The 22,352-nt window shown below is 29.0% G+C and overlaps 2 protein-coding genes across 2 annotated transcripts; both read right to left on the bottom strand.

The window, feature by feature from the left end:
- Window positions 1–1,018: 1,018 nt before the first annotated feature.
- LOC105138805 (transcription factor MYB3-like) lies at window positions 1,019–2,951 on the bottom strand. Its single transcript, XM_011045025.1, has 3 exons — window positions 2,726–2,951; window positions 2,490–2,619; window positions 1,019–1,924 (listed from the first exon to the last, which is right to left on the bottom strand). The coding sequence occupies exons 1-3, from the start codon at window positions 2,859–2,861 to the stop codon at window positions 1,264–1,266; spliced, it is 927 nt and encodes a 308-aa protein (XP_011043327.1). The 5' UTR covers window positions 2,862–2,951; the 3' UTR covers window positions 1,019–1,263.
- Window positions 2,952–7,603: 4,652 nt separating this feature from the next.
- LOC105138821 (myb-related protein Myb4-like) lies at window positions 7,604–9,334 on the bottom strand. Its single transcript, XM_011045040.1, has 3 exons — window positions 9,124–9,334; window positions 8,880–9,009; window positions 7,604–8,147 (listed from the first exon to the last, which is right to left on the bottom strand). The coding sequence occupies exons 1-3, from the start codon at window positions 9,332–9,334 to the stop codon at window positions 7,604–7,606; spliced, it is 885 nt and encodes a 294-aa protein (XP_011043342.1).
- Window positions 9,335–22,352: the final 13,018 nt, after the last annotated feature.

The raw sequence follows: 22,352 nt of genomic DNA on the forward strand, positions 1-22,352 counted from the left end.
ACATATGAGCAACCAAGGACACGAATCTGAGACCATAAAGAAAACAAATTCTTAATCCCAAGTTCTTATCACTTGGCCACCACCTAGATGATTATCTATTTTTGGTAGCATTGGAAGAAGGAGAAGAAAGAGGAAGAAAAGATAAGAGAAGGGGAAAAGGGTTTCGGAATTTGAAATAAGATGGTCACACATACTGAGTTAATATGGAAAAATACTCAATTAAATTCAATATTCTACGTAAAAAGGAATGGGGATTTATAAAGGAAGGAGTAATGGAATTAAATCTGTGTACGTAAATTAATGCTGTCGGAGACCATCTTCCCCGCCATCCCATCGCATACATGTTGATTTCGATTTCATAAACACATTTTGAAATACAAAATCTTCTCAAATCAATCTAAATATGAAAAGCTTGCTTAATACCTGGCTATGAAAGAAAAGACTTATCACCATAAACCTTTCGTCAGAATTACATCACGAGAGCCACAATTTTACCATATGGAGCACATTGAAAGAAGAACAAATACAACATGGCTGACAAAGATATATGGAATCCAGTACTAACATCAATCAAGAATGCCAATGCAGTGGCACCAAGAACATGGCCATGAACATGTTAGAATGAAATCTAGTTATGTTCCGAAGTACAATAGTAATTATAATTTAAAATGTTTTTATTTGAAATATATTAAAATAATACTTTTTTATTTTTTAAAATATTTTTAACATTAATAAATTAATGATCTAAAATAATAAATAAAAATTTAATTTTTTAAAAAACACGATTTCTTTTACATTTCTAAGAAACTTACAAGTCCAACATGAAGAATAAAAAACCTAGCAGCTTACTTAAATACTAAAAAAAAAAAAAAACTGAGAACAGAAACATCATATACATAACCAGCAGTAGCATACAAGAAGAGAAAAGAGCATAACGACATTTCAACTAAATGCCACACCATCGAAATACGCCAACAAACAAAAACCATATGTTATCTCAAATTATAAACACCCAATCGGAATCTAAACACTGAAGAGCCTACAGGTATCACAGCATAAGACGCAGTTAGGCACCATAGCTAAACGGTAGCTAACAGCAAGCTGTCTTTTCAAACACTTTCTATTATGTATATGAATCAATTAAGACTTTCCAGTTGGTCACTTTGAAAGTAGCAAAAAACATACGCTATACTTAGTTTCCATGTGCTTGAGTCAAACAATGCATCCAATACTCTTGGCCAGCAGCAAAATTTGGTAAGTATTTTAGTAGTGCAGCAATTCTTGGACCCACATCTGATCTGTGTATGTTTCTCCATAATCCTCCACCTTGCACAGTTGAGCTTCCATTGAAAACCGATGATCCCACAAGCTTAGTTCTCCAAACGATCCAAGTGATCCAATCTCCACCATGTGCTGGTTTTCATTGAAGTCATTCACTGGATTGGAACTTGATGATGAGAAATTATCTGTAGATATAATTGGTGACATAGGGAGTGTACCGCTGGAGGAGTACTCTTCTGAATTCAATATATTTGGACTAGGGGGAAGTGAAACGTCAATGTCAGATGAGTTCCTTTCCTTGCATTCAAAATTGTGGGAGGCATTTGGATGGTACATCAATTCTTGGACCCACATCTCATCTGTGTATGCTTCACCATAATCCTCCACCTTGCACACTTGAGCTTCCATTGAAAATGGCTGATCCCAGAAACTTGGCTCTCCAGAGGATTGAAGTGATCCAACATTCTCCTCCATGTGCTGGTTTTCATTGATGTCATTCACAGGACTAGTTCCTTGCAGTTTTGGTGCTTGCACTGAGGTATTACTAATATTGTTGTTGAAGCGGTTCCTCAAGTAGGTGTTCCAGAAATTTTTTATTTCATTATCCGTTCTTCCAGGCAACTTTGCTGCAATTGTGGACCATCTGAAATAGATGAAAAAAGAAGAAGAAAATATTATTGATCTTATGCAGCCGGACCACGTAATTATTCTTTTGAATTGATGATAAAATACTACTACTATGCGTGCAGTTTCTATATACCAATTGACTACTATCATAAAGTGATTGTTAAGCTGTAAAGTGAGAGTTTTGAAATAGCTATACTGAACATCACCATGTGCTTACCAATCTGCAACATGGTTGGCTCCTATCAAGAGGCCTAATTATTGTTTCATCTGTTCATAGATGAAAGGCTCTTATCCTTAATTCATAGTATCTCTTGGAGAGAGAGGTTGAAACTAGTTCTTATGAGATACTAGCAGTCTAGGTTTCTCGACTCCTAACCAATATGAGAATATTCATGATAAAATGGGATTTTATAACTTTTATGGACATGAAATACCTAAGAGAATTGTATGTCATCATATTAGAGGAGAGATCAGAAATGAGCTGTGAGTACTCAATGAACTTGTGGAAAAGGTGAGCTCCATAAAAAGAAATGGAAACTTACATGCCTACAAGCCTCGGCTAAAAATATCTATAAATTTACCTATTTCCTAAAATTTCATGCAGCTTGATTATGGTTTGCACTTCTTCCTTGCTCAAATTTCCACGCTTAATACCCGGCCTTAAATAGTTCATCCAACGAAGCCTGCAACTCTTCCCTGACCTTAACAAACCTACAAATGGAGACAAATACGAAGAAGAAGAGTAAGAAGAAAATTTCACTGCGTTTGGCCTCTATATGTAACATTTTGAAATCAAGTACTAATCATTAACAGTTACCAGCAGCTTTCGGCATCTCATTCCAATTCCATATGCCATATCTCTTAATATAAGCTCTCAACTTTTGGTCTTCATCAGCACTCCATGTCCCTCTCTTCAAACAAACATTCTGATAGTTCTGTGAAATACCTCTCATCGTCTCCGGCCGTGAGAATCTATTTCTAGACTTCACGTCCTTTACCTTAAAACACCAGACAGCAGTATGTGTAGTTCCCGTACAGTATCTTAAAAATTGTTGTAATGGAAAAACGAGTTTCAAAGGTACAAAGTTTCCCATGTATATACATATCTTAAAAAATTATATAAATTATATTTTGAAACTTTAAATTTTTTAATAAGATAATTATTTGACCTAACATATATAATTATTAAAAAATTATATAAATTATATTTTGAAACTTTAAATTTTTTAATAAGATAATTATTTGACCTAACATATATAATTATTAAAAAATTATATAAATTATATTTTGATATCTTATTTCTAATTAAAATTTAATTAATAGTACAAAGTAATATGAATTTATATAAGTTTTATATTCAAAAGGTTTTCACTTGAAATGATATGTTAAAGAATTATATAAATTATATTTGAGGCTAAGACTAAATAATTTTTACTTAAAAAATATTAAAAAATTATATAGATTATATTTTATTATCTTATCTAATAATTTAAAATTTAAAATTATTATTCAACAGATAAAAAAAGGGTCGCTCCAACAACTCTCGTGATACAATGTTCAAGCATTGTTCTTGATTGTGACCTTATAAATAAATAAATTAATTTGATTAATTTATTTGATTGACATGTTCAACAGAAAAGATGTTACAAAATAAATAAAAAAATATAACTAAGTTTTGCAAAGGGGTTAAGTGTGAAAGTCTTTTAATAAATTAAAAATAATTTACCAAAGATTTTACAATGATATAAGATTTTCAATTTACTATTGCTGGTTTGTAAAATCTAACCAATTTAACTCAGGCACATATAATACAAGAATGCTTTTTCTTTTTTTTTTCTTTTTTTATTGTAACAAATAAACTCATGTTTTTCCAAACATCAACTTGCTCTCGATCATGAGTCTGACCCAACTCGCGTTCACTGTTAAGGATTCTACAAGCACACTATTTCGATAGATAGAAGTCGAGGTTATAGGGTACTGCTGAATTTATTATATATATATATATATATATATATATATGTTTCTAATGGTTTGGATATTTAATTCAAGGATATTGTGATTGCTTTGTTTACAAGAACAGAACCTATCATTTTCAAGGATATTGGACAACATATGTTGTGGTTGACAAGTTAGGTGAAAACAACCTTTCAATTAATGGACGCAAAAACGAAAAAAATAAAATAAAAAATAGGAGGCACAAATTAAAAAAAAAACAGTAGGTACAAATAATATATATACATATATAATTTTAAAGTTCAATGATGAATATTTTATATTTGAGTAATTTGTCTTACTAAAATAAAGACTTACAACTTGTTAAATAAATCTTAAAATAGACATAAATGTTAACAAACTAGGAAATAAAAAAATAAAAGAAAAAAAATAAAAAACATAAACAAGTTAGAAAATAAAAAAAATAACAAAATTAGTTGAAATAACACTTTTAAGTCTAATTTGAAGATTTTCTGAATCTTAACGAGTTACAACCAACCAAATTTTTTTATAATAAAATTGAGTTTATTTGTACGGATGGAATAAACAAGTAATTTGGATTTTCTGAATCCCTACAAGTATTAATCTTAAAAAAAATTATATAAGATGGAATAAACAAGTAATTTGGGTTTTTTTTTATCATGTTCTTATGCTGCTTGAGAACTTATACTAGGCTACAATTTTGACGTCAAAGCAGGAGTCATTTCCAAATACTATATCATACTTTCTAGTGGGAAAACGTGTTTCAAAGCTCAGAATTTCCAATCATTTCAACTTGTCGAGACACATACAAGCACATGCATCTAGATCAGTTCATCCTAGATCAACACCTTTTCTTCTATGCCAGAATAATGCCACAAGTAAATAATTGTTTCTGTTTTGACTTCATAAAATAGCGAGTGCGAGGGGGCGAAAATGGACTGAATCAAGCATAGAGAGGTGTGAGAAAGCGAGTCAAGGGCTCAAGTCATTTTGTATCCGAAAACTTTATAAATTAATCTTAGAAATGTTCGAGAAAGGGAGTCAAGGGCACAAGTCATTTTGTATATTAGAACTTTAGAAATTAACTAGAGCGAAATAAGTGTATTACTCGCATTCCAAGATTGTAAAGTCGTGTCAACAAATTGCAACCCAGCGTAGGAAGAAATCCAAGCCGTCGACAAAATGTGTGAACTCCTTTTCTTGGCTTGCGAAAGAGCATCAAATATTGGAACTTACGTGTTGATTAATCAAATATATTAATAAAAATAAATTCCCTCAAATGTAAATGCGCAGAAAACATTTCCTCTAGGTCAAGAACACGATGAGAGAGGGTGCCTTTTTTTGACCTTATTTTTCTTAATAAAATAATTAGTATACTTGAAGCCAAACAAATAGCAAGTCTTCATAAGACATTAGTGTTTCATATGACAACATCTAAATTATCATTTTTTTCATTTAAACCAATGTTTTGAGTGACACTCTTTCTTTCTTTCTTTTTTAATTGTATATGAGTTGAGTTTGTGTTCTTCTTAAAGAACTACAATTAAAATTTTTTTTAATCAACTCCATACAACAATTTGATGATAAAAATACCACCGAAAATTCTTTCCTCGATTTTTTAATGAATATTATGATTTCGAGAAAAACAAACCCATGAGTTCGAGAGAGGTATGATTGAGTTAAAGATCCTAATCTCTCGATGATGATCATTACTACTTGCATTTCTTGTAATTAATTTACCAACTCTTATGGATGATAAAATATATATTTGGTGATACACAAGGACATCACATTAGATACTGTACATTGAACATTAATTTCTTTGTTCTCCCATTTGCAATATATAAACTCAACTGAGCTTTCAAGAATTGAAAAAGAGAAAGGCTAAGAAATTCTCCATTTTATACGTAAAATCTTCAATAATTTTTGTTTAAAGAAGGTCCACCTCTTTTCAAAACAATATTTTTGGATATTCACAGGCTTCTCTTTATGAGAGGAAGAAGGGGGTGATGACGGTCAATCGTAACAGCTAGAAGTCCCTGCAACATGGTACAGATGCTCCATGATGCTTGGACAACAACCTTAACATGTACTTCTTCTTATCAGGTCATCATTTTATTCTTCTTTTTAAAATTAACAAGGTTGTTATAGTACACACGTATCGTAATTTGAAGAAGCCGAGAAACAGTTAACCTAGACATTTGAACTAAAATTTCTCCAAAACAAATAAAATAGTACACAAGCGTCGTAAAACAAAGAATATAGTTTTACTTTTTAGTCACCATCCTTGAAACAAATAGAAACAATGAATTACAAATAATCATTTTATTTTTTTTATAAATAACACAAACTCATGACAACAAGGAAATATCAAACAAACATTCACAAATAAGAAAACGTAAGAGCTTCAACACATAATATAATTTCACCAAAATCAAACAAAAAAAAAACAACGCCCACAAAATAACAATCCAAAATACACTAACACATAAGTTTTACACTAGACCAATTCATTGTTTCATTGTTGATTAGGTAAAAATTAAAATAATATTAAACTAAAAAATCTTTTGGGAGTCATGGGTTTTAAAAGGGTTGAGTGGATTATGTTTGGACTAACTTAGTTAAATAGATCACGTTAAGCTAGTTTCAACATGATTGAATTTCATTTTTAATTATTTTATTTATAATAAATTTTAGCTAAAATTTAAAAAATAATAGTATAAAAAAAGTTAGGTATATAGGCTTAAATGGTCGGGCTGGTATATGTAGCCTTATACAAAAAATAAATCCACCTGATCATTGAAATGCAAGACCAAGCACATACATATAGTCTTATTGTTTTTTTATTTTTATAATAGGGTAGGTGACATGCAATCCACTATATTATTTTTTTAAAAAGTAAATAGATGTTATATTATCTACTAATAAAGATTTTGAAAATATCTACTTGATGAAAAAAAAAGAGTCAAAGTCCAAATTTTAAAATTCAAAAACCCATTTCAGCTGCTAAGAAATACCCTAAGCATTTAATTAAACTGTCTTTTTTATATACCTCAAAACACTCTTAGATAGGTCAAAAGGTTCAAAATTAAATTGAATTAAAAATTATTTTTTAAACTTGATTTATTTTTTTACAATGAGATGAAAATTTATAAATACCTCAATGATACTTTTCTCATCAAGAAAAATTCAATGATACTAAAATTAATTTTTTTTTAATTTTAAAATATGATCACACGATTACTTTCTTTCTCATCTTTATTTTTTGACAACTTTTTATCTCTCACTTAAAAAATAAAATATAAAATAAATGAAGTAGATGGCCTAAATATAAAATCCTAAAACTAAAAGAATAAAAAAAAAGTAAATGGAGAATTTTTGGATGAAAATGAACTTCTTTGCACAAATATACAAAAGACTTGTTATTTTTTTATAGTCCTTATATTTTAAAATTTTTTATACTACAAATTTAAATTATATTTCATGAAATTAGCCTCTAATCCAAATATGAAAATTTACTAAATACATTGAATTTTCAAGAAAAAAGAAAATTCCAACATATAAAATATCACAATCATTACATGAAAAGCTATTTTTTAAAAAAAAAATAGCATCGTTCATTAAACTGTGCCTATGCTCATTAAGGGATTTAACTCTTGTAGTTTATTAACATTAATTAACTAGTAGACCACTTTAAAAGTGGCATAAACACACGCTCTACTTAATTTCCAAGCAGCTGTGCTTGCATCAAGCAATTCATCCAAAACTCTTGGCCGACATCAAAATTGTGGGAAGCATTTGGATAGTTCAACAATTCTTGTACCCACATTTCATCTGTATATGCTTCACCATAATCCTCCGCGTTGCACTTTTTCGCTTCCATTGAAAGTGGCTGATCCAACAAACTTAGTTCTGCAAATGATTCAAATGATCCATCATTCTCCTCCATGCGCATGTTTTCATTGATGTCATTCAAAGGACTGGAACTGGAAGATGAGAAATTATCAGAAAACAGAACTGGTAACATGGGGAGCGTCCCCTTGGAGGAGTACTCTTCTGAATTCAATACTTTTGGAGCAGTGGGAATGGCAGATGATTTCCTTTGCTTGAATTCTTCTTCGGATGTCTGCATTCCTTGCAGTTTAGGTGCTTGCACTGTAGTATTACTAATATTGTTGTTGAAGCGGTTCCTCACATGGGTGTTCCAGAAATTTTTGATATCATTATCGGTTCTTCCAGGCAACTTTGCTGAAATTGTAGACCATCTGAAATGGATGAAAAAAAAGGAGAAAATATTATTGATCTTATGCAGCCGATTATAGTCATAATTTTTTTCAATTGATGGTAAAATACTGCTAGTTTGCATACTTTGCTCTATATACAATTCGACTACCACTGTAAAGTTAGTGTTGATTGGTTAGACTGTAAAGTGAGAGATTTGCAATAGCTATATGGAACATCACCATGTTCTTACCAATCTGCAACATGGTTGGCGCCTATAAAGAGGCCTGATTATTGTCTCATCTGTTCAAAGATGAAGGACTCGTAACCTTAATTAATAGTACCTCTTGGTGAGAAAGGTTGAAACTAGTCTTTATGAGATACTAGCAGGCTCAGTCTCTTGAATCCTAACCAATTAATGTAAGATTATTGATGTTATAAGAAATTAATAATGGATTCCTTAAATAGAGTTGTATTACATGCTTCAAGTATTAGGTGGTTTTAGTAATCGAATGCTTCGAAAATCATAGAAATTTCTTCATAAAAGGGTATTTTATAACATTTATGTACATAAAATACCTAGGAATTGGATGCCTTTGTATACCAAGTAGAGCTATTAGAGGAGAATGCGTGTGTGTTTTTATTGCAGGACATGTTCAAGAAATGAGCTGATTGTAACTCAATGAACTTCTGGAATAGGTGAGCTCTCCTAAAAACAAATGGAAACATACGTGCGCTAGCTAGCTAATAATATCTATACTTGAGAATAAATATACCTATTTCCTAACATTTCCTGCAGCTTGATTATGGTTTGCACCTCTTCCTTGCTGAAGCTTCCACGCTTAATATCTGGCCTAAGATAGTTCATCCAACGAAGCCTGCAACTCTTCCCTGACCTTAACAAACCTACAAATGGAGACAAAGAAGAAGAAGCAATAGATTACATCTCAGTTTTATTTTCACTGTGTTTTGCCAGTACATGTAACATTTAGAATACAAGAACTAATCATTAGCAGTTACCAGCAGCTTTCGGCATCTCATTCCAATTCCGAATGCCATGTCTCTTAATATAAGCCCTCAACTTTTGATCTTCATCAGGATCCCATGTCCCTCTTTTCAAAAACAAATTCTGATACTGCTGTGAAATCCTCCTCATCGTCTCCGGCCGTGAGAATCTATTTCTAGACTTCACGTCCTCTACCTTAAAACACCAAACAGCAGCCCGAGTCATTTCCGTACTGTATCCTAAAAAACAATTCTAATGGAAAAACGAGTTTCGAAGCTCAAAAGTTTCCATACCACATATATAGACACACACACACACACCCACACGCACCCTAACACGCTCAGGATCGTTCCTGGAAATTTCCCTAATACAATGTTATTGGCCATGATTCTTGATTGTAACCGTATAAATAAATTAAACCGTTTGATTACCAGATTGACAAACTGAAAAGTAAGAATACAGCAGAAAAAAGAAAAAAAGAAAAAAAGAAAAATGAAGTCAAGGGAGAATATAAACTCGCATTGCAATCCATAGCAGCTGAAATGTGTGAGAAAGGGAGTCATGGCTCAAGTCATTTTTTATATTAAATTTTCATACTCTAACTAGAGTGAAATAAGAGTATTAAATGTTAGAAATGGGAAAATATAAGATTTTATTGTAGAATACTTGCATTTGTAGATTGAAAAGTCGTGTCAAGAAATTGCAATCCGTAGATAGAACTCCATGCTGTTGTCTAAATGTGTGTGTTTTTGTTATACCGAAGATAAGGAAATATAGAACACCACCGAATCCTTGACATGCTTTGCACTGTGGATTGAATAAAATTTTTAAGAGCTCATGACGTGTTTTCTAGAAGTATAAAAAAATTAATCACTAAACTTGATGTATCCTGTATTATAATTTTTTTTAATATCAAATCGGTAAAAATAATATTTTTTTATATTAAAACAACAACATATTATATTAGATTAATATGAGAAAATTTTATGTAACCTATAAAATTAAGATTAAGATTATAAGATTATAATAACTTCTTAAAAATTAAATCAAAATAAATAATAAAATTTAATTTTAAATTAATTTAATATATAAGGATGATATTAAAAAAATAAATATTTAATTTACAAAAACAGACCAAAAAAAACTAACTAGAGTCAACTCTAATAAACCTATTAGACTCGTTACCCGAGTCATGAAAATAAGATAAACTAATAGAAAAAAAACTAAAAAAAACTACAAAACTCAATTCTCAAACCAATACAATGCTAAAGAGAAAATTGATAAATAATAAATTTTAAAAAATAAATAATTTAAGTTAATTTAAGTAAATTTGTCAAACTCATAATTCAGATTATGAGAACATGATAAAATCATTGAAAGTAAATTGAAAAGAACAGTGAAGCTCACTTCCCAAAACAACACATTGTTGAAGGAAAAAATTAAAAAAATTAATATAAAAAAACAAATAAATTTTTTTTGAGATAATCCCATAAAAAACAAAGAAAAAAATTTTCAAAACCTATATACCAACTAACCATATGTTTAAGGATGAGATTAATTAGAAAAATAAATAAAAAAGACCTCAAAAACAAATAGCCTAAGTCAACCTATGTCATCTTTTTAAATTCATAATTCAAATCATAAAATTAAGATTATTTCATATAAAGTAAATTAAAAAAAATTAAATGTTCGATCTTTAATTAGTACAATATCAAGGATAAAATTAATAAAAAAAATTATAATAAAAAAATAAAAATAAAATGACATAAGATAATTTTAACAAAGCTTGAAATAAAACCCGTGGTGAAATGAGAAATTAAAAAGAAAAAGAAAGGAAGATTGGGATGGTGGTGACACACTACTGCATATCCTTTGACATGCACCACCCCATCTTGTAACCTTTTTTAAGATAGCGGAACACCATCTTCTGAGGTCTAAGGACACCGCACACGCCTCCAAGGCGTGATGACTATCTTCACATCTTTCAATGTTCATTCATTTTAGTTCTTCATGCTAGCTAAAAGTATATTTGTTCAATCTTAAAATTCGGTTCTCAAAGCTTTAATTTTTTTAAATAAATAAAATATCATATAATTTTTTCAAATTAAGCATTAAGTGAACCACATTTTGTTTTACAAAATTGCGAGATTCCTTTATCTAGAAAACTAAAACAAATTATAAAATTCAATTTCAAATAAATACAACATTAAAGAAACACTTCAAAAAACAAAATATAAAAAATTCAAATGATTAAAATTTCTTTTTGGAATAATCAGTACCTATATCTTGTTATGCTATCATAACTTAGTTATTTTATCTTTTCATTGTTTTGTTGATTTTCATCCACCATATATCCGACTTTATATAATTCTTTGATATTCATTAAAAAAAGACTGAAAATATAGTGGAACACTTTGAAGATGTTTTCTTTCTTGATGAACAATGATTTTATCAAATCTCCTAGGTTTTTTTTTGTGTGTTTTGATGCAAATATATTAATAAATTAACAAGTAAATTATAAATTGCATGCTATATTCGTGAAGGGGTAGAGTTACAGAATTCTCAAATGTATATGTGTCGAAAACATTTCTTCTACATCAAGAACACAATGAAAGAGGGAGGAGAGGAGAGGATAGCTTGATAGGAGAGAAGGGTTGATTTTTTTAGACCTTACTGTTTTTCTGTAAATAATTAATTATTATACTTGACGACTAAGAAAAGGCAATTCTTCATGCGACAATCGAAAGGCAATAATTCAACGCATTTAAGGACATAGCCACCCCTAATTATGACATTCTCATGCAAAATAACCTTTCCCGTCGAGAAAAACAAAAAGTAGCATGTAATGGATACCAATCGAACAAAACCATTGTCTGAATGGTTCTCACACCGAACCCCAAAAACATCAACTATAAAAATAAAAAAACATCAGAAATAATGTTTATAAAAACTCATGTGAAACCTCGAGTCAAATCCATCAATCTATATTTAAGTTCCAAGGAATGTTGATAAAAAAAATTAAAGATCGGTGAGTTGAAAGAAAAAAGTCCAAGATTGTCGGTGGTTGAAGCAAGAATACCAAAACAAGAACACTTCCACAATAACATCTTCCCAGCCACGCGTTCAAATCATGCTAGCACACCACCCAATTTTGAAGGACACATTTCAGTACCATCCAAAGAAAGAAAAGGAAGAAACGAACATCTTTATTGGAGTCCAAAGGGTGGAGGTATGACTTCATCTATTCAACCAAAAAAATGGGACCGAGTAAGGTGAGGACTGCACTAGTCAATTATATAAGTACGGCAATTTATTTTCCTTGTTGTTACTATATAAAATAATACCTTCTGCTTTTATTATTATCATACAGTTCGTATTGAGTAAGGTGGCCGCTCATTTTCTTATTAAAATTCTTTTTTGCCACTGCATAAACTAAAAAATATTTTTTCTTTTTGGGCATTGATGCTTGTTGGTGTCGGCTTGATGACTTCATCTATTCAACAATTAAAACAATATTTCTTTACTGTGGCTGTCTGTAAATTGATAAAACGATCCGAGCAATGTGCTTTGAGATAGTGATTTATACAGAAGTAGGCTGGTTTGCCGAACGAGATCGTACAAGTGGTATAATTGGTGCAAAACTTTATGTAGATCATGCAGCTGTGGGTAAAGGTCTTGCTGGTGACAAACTTGGACTGGTAGTCTGCAATTTTTATAGAAGAAGTGGTGAGGAGACTTTTTATAGCCATACTTTATCCTAATGCCTACGGATTCTTGCCTGGTTGAAAAAATATCATGCTCTAGAGAAGGGGAAGTCAGTTTACTAGCACCAATTTTTCCTTTTCCACTTTCTCACGGCTAACAACGTGTTAATAATTGAGTGTACGAAAACTAGGAGGAGAGGTAGAAAAATCGAACCAAATCTTTCATCCCCCGTAACTTATTCATCGCTAGTCAAAATCATGAACGGATTTAGGATACACTATAGGGTATTAAATTATCAAGTTTTTTATTTGCAGTATATATTTAAATTCGCATTTTAACAAAAAATAAATCTTTATTTTATTTTATAAATAATGTAAATCATCATGAGTCAAATTCAAGTGAAGAATTAGAGGATTATTTTATTGTTTTGTAAAAACATTTTAAATAGAGATTATACTCAATTATACATATTGTTACCAAATTTAGGGCCCCACGTAAACAAAATAAAATAAAATAAAGAGAAAAAAAGGAAATACAAAAAAAAATTGGAAGAAAATCAAGATTGAAACATTTAAGGGCATATTTTTTTATTGATAAAGGTACTATTGACAAAAAAAAATTCAATTTAAGAAAAATTTTAAATTAGATGTTTAAGGATTCAATTGGAGCTACTCGAGGTTTAATTGAATTTATTAAATGCTTAATTGAAAGAAAAATTGATTTTTGAAGTTAATCTAAACTTTAATTGAAAGAAATTAAAGTCTAGGGGTTGAATTATAATTTTTAAGAGTTAATTTAGTTAAATCATGAGTTTAATTGCATAAATATTTAAGTTTAATGGGCAATTAGGGATATTAAAAAAATCTAAAATCAAGAACCAAACTAAAAAGAAAGTGTGAATGTAGAGGCTGAAATTGACCAAATTAAGGGTTAAATTATAGAAATTAAAAGTTTGTTAGTTAATTGAAGATCGAAATGTATAAATTCATAACTAAAGATAAAAATGAAAATAATGGACAATTTTGAAGCTGGCAATCGAGTTTGGCAATAATAAAATTACAATAAATTAAAAGTCTGGAAGCTATTACATATATAATTAAAAGCAATTGGAAAAACATGAACTCATTTAAAAAATTTTAAATGCCAAATTAAGAAACCTAACGTACGTGTCATTCATACTTAATGAAGAGAAGGTGAATGACATATTATTTATCAGCTTGCATATCTATTTTAATAGTTTTGGTTTATTGAGTTAGGAACTTTAAAAGAATAAATGTGGAGCTACTAACTTTCAAATTGAGAAAAGTTATAATTATATGAAAGGTGTGCACTTTCTCTATCAACTTCAGATGGTTTTAACATCAGAATTGTTTTAATGAGATCTCAAAAATATACAACCATTATGCAAAAATGAATTTGCTTTTTATATGATCATACATAAAGGCTTATCAATGGTTTATAACACTTCCCTCAAGATCAAGAGGCTAGAAATAAATTCAAGATCTGTTAGAACCTTAGCAAAAACCTATAAGTGCCCTTATCAAGATTAAGAAAAGGAAAAAAAAGAATAGAAAAAAAAAAGAGAAATATCAATAAAAAAACCATAAGTGTAAAGGTCTAAAAGCCTAAATAAAAGTTTTTTTAAGCTTTGCAAGTTTGTGAGACGCAAAATTTTTCAAAGAAAAGCCAAGAGAGAGTAGCTATACTAGATATACCTTGTTGATCCAAAAATAGATCTTTTGTGGCTTGCTTTTGTTATTTTATTATTTGTTTTGTTTTATATTCATGTTTACAAGTATAAAAAAGAAGTTTGGAATGTAGATGCTACATTCAACACTTTGTTGTTATTTGTTTTTGTTTAATGATGCTCTTTTCAAGTTTTTAATACATTAAAGTTGTTGTTTAAATTTATTTTTGGTATATAATGTTGTTTTATTGTTTGTTTAACTTAAGCTATGTAAGTTAAAGCAATGGTATTTATCTTGGGTTTGTTAGGTCTATTCATGCATAAAATAAGTTTAGAAACTAATTTTGAATCCTTGTTACATGAACATATAAGTTGTTTTAAGTTTTTTTTTTCATAACTCATGCTTGATTTTGATGCTTTGATGTTTTTTTTTTGTTAGTTTTTGAGCTTGGCAATGGCTGGGAATTTTTTTTGGATTTTAAGGTTATGTTTTTTGTGTTCTTATGAAGATCATTACCTTAGCCTCTAGGTTTGAACCAATTTCGGTTCATTTCTTTGCATAGAACACTTTCTTATGCCTTATAAACTAATAATCTAATATTTATTCAACATTCTAAAAATGAGTTTAATTTCAAATCAATTAAATATTGAAGAATGAAAATACCTAAAAATGAGTTTAATTTTAAATCAATTAAATATTGAAGAATGAAAATAGTTAAAACAAGGTTTATGTAATAGTTAGGAGACTTGCGTAATTCAGTAGTCATTTCTTATATTTATATGAGTAGGGTAAAATACAATAGTTATATGTAGTGCGCTACACAATATAACTCTATATAAAAAAAATACAATCTTTTCTAAACTACAAGACATTCCATAACTACTGAGGATGCAACAATGTAGTAGAAAAAACCTGCAGTAGTAAAAATTCGATTAAGAGAGAAAAGATAGAGAAGAATCTATTATATAAAGGAGAAGGAAGCCAAGAATTTATTCTAGATGTTTCAACTTTAATACCAAGTTGAAATAAGGTTTATGATTAATTTAATAGGCTCACTTAATGTAGTTGTCATCTCTTATATTTATATGAGTAGAGCAGAGTATAATGGTTATTGTGTTGTGCATTGTGTAGTCTAACTTTATACAAGAAAACTACAATCATTCCTAAAACAACATATTTTATAATAAAGATAAAAAATATTTAATTTAAAAAAAAAATATCAAAAAGACTGACTCGAATCAATCTAGTTAAATCTATCAGACCTGTGATTCAGGTTATGAGAATGAGATACGCTTAAAGAGTACAAACTGTAAAGGACTATGAAACCCAATTCCCAAAGCATCACAATGTTTAATGGATATATTGGAAAAAAAAATTAATTAAAAAAACTCAAGTCAATTTAGATTAATATGCAAAACTCAAGACCTAAGTCATGATATTGGAATAACACCATATAAAGAAATAAAATAAATTACAGAACTCAATTACCACTAACTCGTAATTTAGATTATGAACTGAGATTACTTTCACACAATGCAAATTGAAAAATATTACAAAGCTCAATTTCTAATTAATTAGTACAGTGATAAATGATGATTTTTTTAAAAAAAAATAGTTCATTAAAAAAATTAAAAAAAAATTAAAAAAATTTAAAAAAATAATTCATTAAAAAAATTAAAAAAATAAAAATAAAAATAAAAATTGATATAAAACAAATTTAACGAAGCATGCAGTAAACCTTATATGAAGAAAAAGGAAAAAAAAAAAAAAGGAAATTGAAATGATGGTGACACACCATTGTCTCTTATATTATCAAACCAAGTATCAATCAAGCCACGTGCTATTTTTTTCAACACCGCAAGGCCCCTAATTTAGATATCCATAACAAATCATCAAGTTTCATAAAAAAAAAAAAAGAGACAATATCTAATAAACAATTAAAAAAATTAAAAATTAAAGGATTAAAATAAAAAAATTCAAAGGAAAAAAAGAGAGAGAGACTGAAAACATAGTGTTTCTCTTTAGCTGAATAGTAATTTTACCACATCTCTTAGTCTTTTTTTAATGTTTTGATGCAAATATATTAACAAATATACATGTAAATTTATAAATTGCATTTTTTTTTAATGTTTTGATGCAAATATACATGTAAATTTATAAATTGCATACTATTTTCTTGAAAGTGTAGAGTTACGATGTTCTCAAATGTAAATATGAATTAGAGAGGAGATGAGAAGTGCCTTTTTTAGACCATACTATTTTTTTGTTGTAAATAATTAGTACTCTTGACAACCAAGAAATGGAAATTCTTCAACGCTTGCAAGGATATAGCCGCAATTAGTTATACCATCCCTATCTAAAACCATACTTGGCCATCAAACAAACACTAGTATTTTGTAAATAATTAGTATACTTGCCCATCACACAAACACAGAATAAGCTGGGTTATATAATTATATGCTACATGCATGCACTTCTAGATTGATTCACTAACTCTTATATCTGGTGATGCACAAGGACATCACATTCAGTGCGTTACATTGGACAATTATTTCCTTTTTCCCCCATTTGCAATAGATAAACCCAACTGAGCTTTCAAGAATTTTGTTCTTCAATTGCATTTCAATAAGGAAAAGGCCCTTTTATCTAGACTCGGTGTAGACAACAATTTTTGTACAAAGAACGGCTACCTCTTTTCAAAACTTCTTTGGTTTCATTCCATGAATTCGCCTCTAAGATGGAAGATGTTGATGGATAATGCCAAAGTGTCTGAACTGGAAACCTCTAAGCTGTTACTATTTCATTCCATGAAATAGAGCTAAAGACTGGTGAGAAAGAAAGAATTGATAATGACCAAAGACATTATTTTGAGTTAAAATTATCTTTTGACGTATTTGTGCTTGTCATGGCACATAATAAATATATAAAAGGGATCAATCAAAGAAAAACAAATGATGAAAATGATAGATAGAACCCAGATTTTGAACACTTTTGTTTAGAATGTTTTTATTGGTTTCAATTTGGTTTTTAATTTTCATCTAATCGAAACAATCTTTTATTTGTTTTCCGGATTGTTATTTTCTTCATGGTCATGGAATCTAAATGATATTTCTTCATCACTAAATAACAAAAAAAGTACCCAAATCTTGACTTACATTTGTCTTGGGATGGTGAATGATGTACACTACGGTGATGAAAAATTCAAGGATTGCATATTCAACTTCATTTCGTTTTAATAGATAGTACCCAATTTCTTTTAATGATTTTTAAACGAAGTTGCATTGCAACTTCAGACCGTCTGCAAGGTCAAGATTAGCCATCCATGATTGTGTTTTAATAAATAAAATTAATTAATTTAATTATTCATATTATAAAAAAATTATTTAAATTCAAAAATTTAAATTACTAGATAAACTTCTAATAATAATTTTATATTATTTTTTAATATATCCCTCAAGTAAAATATTTTTAAACTTAAAACTTTCACGTATTTATACTACATTATACTTAATTTTTATTAATTAAAGAGAAAATCGATAATAAAATTTATTCTTGTGATCATTTGATAAGCAAGATTTTAATATCATTTCACAGAAATATTTTAATTTAATAGTTTCAATTATTAAATAATATCTTAAAAATATTTTTATATTACTTTTTAAAACACCATTATAACGCTTTTAAAATAAATATTTATAAAATCTCAATAATCTAAACCACGGAGGAAAAGAAAACGTATTTCTCTAAACAAAATCTCATTCCTTATTCGTGTATTTTTTTTTATTTTGATAACAATATAATATATTTTTTATTAGAAGTAAAACTTTTTAAATAAAAATTATCTTAATCCAAACAAAAAATTTTAATAAAAAAAATCCCTTAAAAGGTTTACATGACTATATGAAAAAATAAAAATAAAAAATAATTTGAGAAAACTATATATATTTTGACAGTAAAAATTGTAGAATAGTTTTTTTCTATTCTTGTTGAGAATTCATGAGCGAAGTTTTTTCAAAATTATCTATTAAATTCATATATAATTATTCATAAAATAATTATAAGTATTATGATAAAAAGCTCTAATTTTATTTTAAAATTATGATATAATATGATGATTTTTAAATCTTATTTTAATAATTTATTTAAAGATAATTTTAAAATTAATTTCAGTTGTAAATAGACAAAACCTTACTTGATACCAAATTTGGGTATACAAATAAAACTTGATTATAAAAGTTTCATCTAAATGTTTTTTATTTTTACCAAATTTGGGTATACAAAATCAATTTTAATGTCAACAAGTTTTATTTGATGATAAAAGTTTCATCTAAATGTTTTTTATTTTTTTCATCACATGAGATGATAGATTTAAGCCTATAATTTGTTTTTATTTCAGGTTTATTCTGAGTTTTCTAGCTAGATTTTTAGTTATTTAAGCTCATAAATAAGTTTATCAATATGTTTATTTTAGTGTTTTGGGTTCAAAATAGATAAAAAAAAATTGATTTTTTTCAAGAAACAAATTTCATGGCTTGACTTATTGTGACCCTCCGATAGGCTAACAAAAGACGCATCACCACAATATATATATATATATTATGCACAAGCGAGCCAAACCTTTTTTGGATTGAACAAGAGTGTGAGCCTACCTGCATACTTTTTTTTTTATTTTGTTTTTTTTTTTGAATTAGAGAAAACTCCATCTCCCATAAAGTGCATTTTATGAGAATTATGATTTTTATTTTTTTATTTCATCGCTAGATTTTTCATCTTATTTGATTAAATACTGTTTGATCTTTTGATGTTTTTTTTAGGTGAAATTTTGTGGCATTAGTTTTTATAACATTAGCCAGTGTTATATTTTTGAAAACCCTTCACAATGGTTTTGGGTCATGGTATAAAAAAATAAAAATTACTCATACTAAAATAGTTTCTTGATGCTATAAAAAATACATTATTAATAAATATTTTTAAAAAATAAAATTAAAATTATCTAGCCTACCACGAAATAAAAGCGAAGAGAGAGTTTGAAAGTGTAGTAGTAATTGTTTTTTAAAGTGTGCATCAAAATAATATATTTTTTTAAAAAAATATTTTTAAAATTAATATATTAAAATAATCTAAAGATATAAAAAAATTAATTATAAATAAAATAAAAAATTAAATTTTTATAAAAACACATTTATTGAATGAAAAACAAATGATGAAAATGATAGATAGTACCCAGATTTTGAAGTTACATTTGTCCTGTGATGTTGAATGATTATGTACACGGTGAAGAAAGGTTTAGTGAAAACATAGGTTTGTTTGTCTAAGAAAGGTTTAGTGAAAAAATAAAAACTTCTCCTAAAAATCATTTTAATGATGTCTAAACGGATAAGAACGTAGTTAGATAGAGACTTTAGACCGTCTGCAAGGTCAAGACTAGCCATCTAGCGTGATGTTTTAGTAAATAAAATAAATGTTCAATTGGGTGATTATCGAGATCATTAACTATTATATTTTTCTAACAATTGAGGATTAATTTTCCTGTTTCGACGATTAAGAAGCCGACATTGTGGAAGAGACACGGTATAAAGACAAAACAGAAGCCGAGTATCGCAGGGTTGATGTGTGCATTAGTTTCAGTTTATTGATAAGTACAAAATAAATAATTAAATTCCCTTGTCAACTTCCACGATAACATGGACGCGAAAAATATAAAAATATAGAAATGGATTAAATCATTGGGTTAAAATAAAATTAAAGAAGAAGAAGACAATTCGTAAATCAAATCTATTGATCCAATAATCATCCCCATCTTATGTTGTTGACACAGTAGCAACACCTTGGTTGATGTGAACATTGTTGTTTCAGTGATTAGCGGTGAAAGAAGAGAGAGTTTAATCTAACAGAAGAATTAATACCAACTTCGGGTGGGCTGGAGTAAATATGTGTTCGGGTCCAATGTATTCAGCCTTTCATCTTTTGTCCTAAAATATGGATTCAACCAAGGAACAAATTTTTTGTCGAGTACAACCTTCAGAAATTTGAGATGTTTGTTGTAAAAGACAAAGTCACATGCAAAGCATTTTGAACCTCTTTATTTTTAAATTTTTAATATATATTAGAATATTGGTATGCATACCTGACAAGATAAAAATAAAAGAATAAGATAAAATAAAAAATTAGACACATTAGAATTTACATGATTCACCCAATTTGGTTACGTTTACGGAGAAGTATAGAAAGATTTTACTACGTAATGTGAGAATTACAACCTCTCACTACTAATAGGAGAACAACTGAAATATCTCTATTATTAGGAGAAAACACCTCATTTACTCTCTCATAAATGCCTCACAATTTTATAGGATTACTGTCCTTCTTTTACTCTCCTCTTCTTCTCTCTTGTGGTGTGTAAATGCATCCATGCAAAAGATAAGGAACAAGTGCGAGTGGCAAGTGGCACCACTTGATACCAAGCTAGATTCATATTAGCACCAATTGGTGCCGAGCTGGATTCATATTCTCCCATTTGAATATTTTGATTATTTAATTAAGTCTTCATACTTAATTATTTATGATTCTTCTATCCCTTGTATACTTGTTATTTTTATGCCGCTTACATTTCAATTAGGCCATAAGAGGATCTATACCATATATACTTGTCAGTACTAACCGGTTTGGTCAAAACATCTGTTGGGTTTTCCTTTGTGTGAACCTTCTGAAAATCCACACTTCCATCTTCTACCACTATGCAAACAACGTGATAGTGAACATCTATATGTTTTGTTTTTGAATGAAATGCTAGATTCATTACAATATGCAACGCACTCTGACTATTATAACACAAAAGAATCTTCTCTTGTTTATGCCTGAGCTCCTCCATAAGTTTCTTTATCCACATTGCTTATTTATAAGTTTGTATAGCTGTCATATACTCAGCTTCTGTTGTAGATAACACCACAACAGTTTGAAGTTTAGAGACTCATCTTACAACTCTTCCTGCAATTATGAACATATAGCCTGCAGTGGATTTTCTTTTCTCAAGGTTGCCAGCAAAATCTGAATCAACATAACTTTTGACAAGTGTTGCACGTCGGAAAATCCGTGCGGCATCGGCTGGTGATTTTTTTCCTGTTATTATTATTTGTGTTTTAGGCATCGGCTGGTGATTTTTTTCTGTTATTATTATTTCTGTTTTGCTTGGTTCTTTGAAGTCGCCACCTAGTATTATGGTCACTAGGAACCTATGGTCTGTGAGAGTGTGAATAAGGGACTGGTTGTGCAAAGGGAAGACGCATCACCCCTAGTGCACCCTACCTTAGGTAAGCTGCATTATTTGTTTGATTGTTTTTCTAGGTCAAGTTTGTATTCGTTGGTCTTTTCTAAGGTTCAAGGTAGAGCTCCTTTCGTGAAGGAGTCTCTACCTTGTTGGGTTAAATCCTAACCATTCTAAAGTCTGAATTTTAAAATTATTTTTATTTACACCTTGTATCTTTAATACCCGAGGGTGTACTTTATCGTGTAATTTTACACCCCACAAATATTAAATTCTACATCTGGATCCTAGAAGAAAAAGTTGGAAAAAGGTTTTTGATATTTTGGCCAAACCCTAATGGATTATCATAAACTAGTTATGATATCTATTTTTTTTTTGGGTTTTTTAAAACGTGAGAAAGATGCAATTTTTTTTTATTTGAAAACATGCTTGGAAAATTCTTTAGGACTTGGCCGTATGCAATAAAATATTTTTTTCTTTTTTATTTATTTATTTTTTTTGAAATTTTTTGAACATTTCAAAGAAAATCGAGTATTTTAATACCAGACTTGTATCTTAGCATGTAAGTATACAACCCAATATTAAG

This window comes from Populus euphratica, unplaced genomic scaffold (assembly GCF_000495115.2).
Source record: "Populus euphratica unplaced genomic scaffold, PopEup_1.0 scaffold159.1, whole genome shotgun sequence".
Taxonomy (NCBI): domain Eukaryota; kingdom Viridiplantae; phylum Streptophyta; class Magnoliopsida; order Malpighiales; family Salicaceae; genus Populus; species Populus euphratica.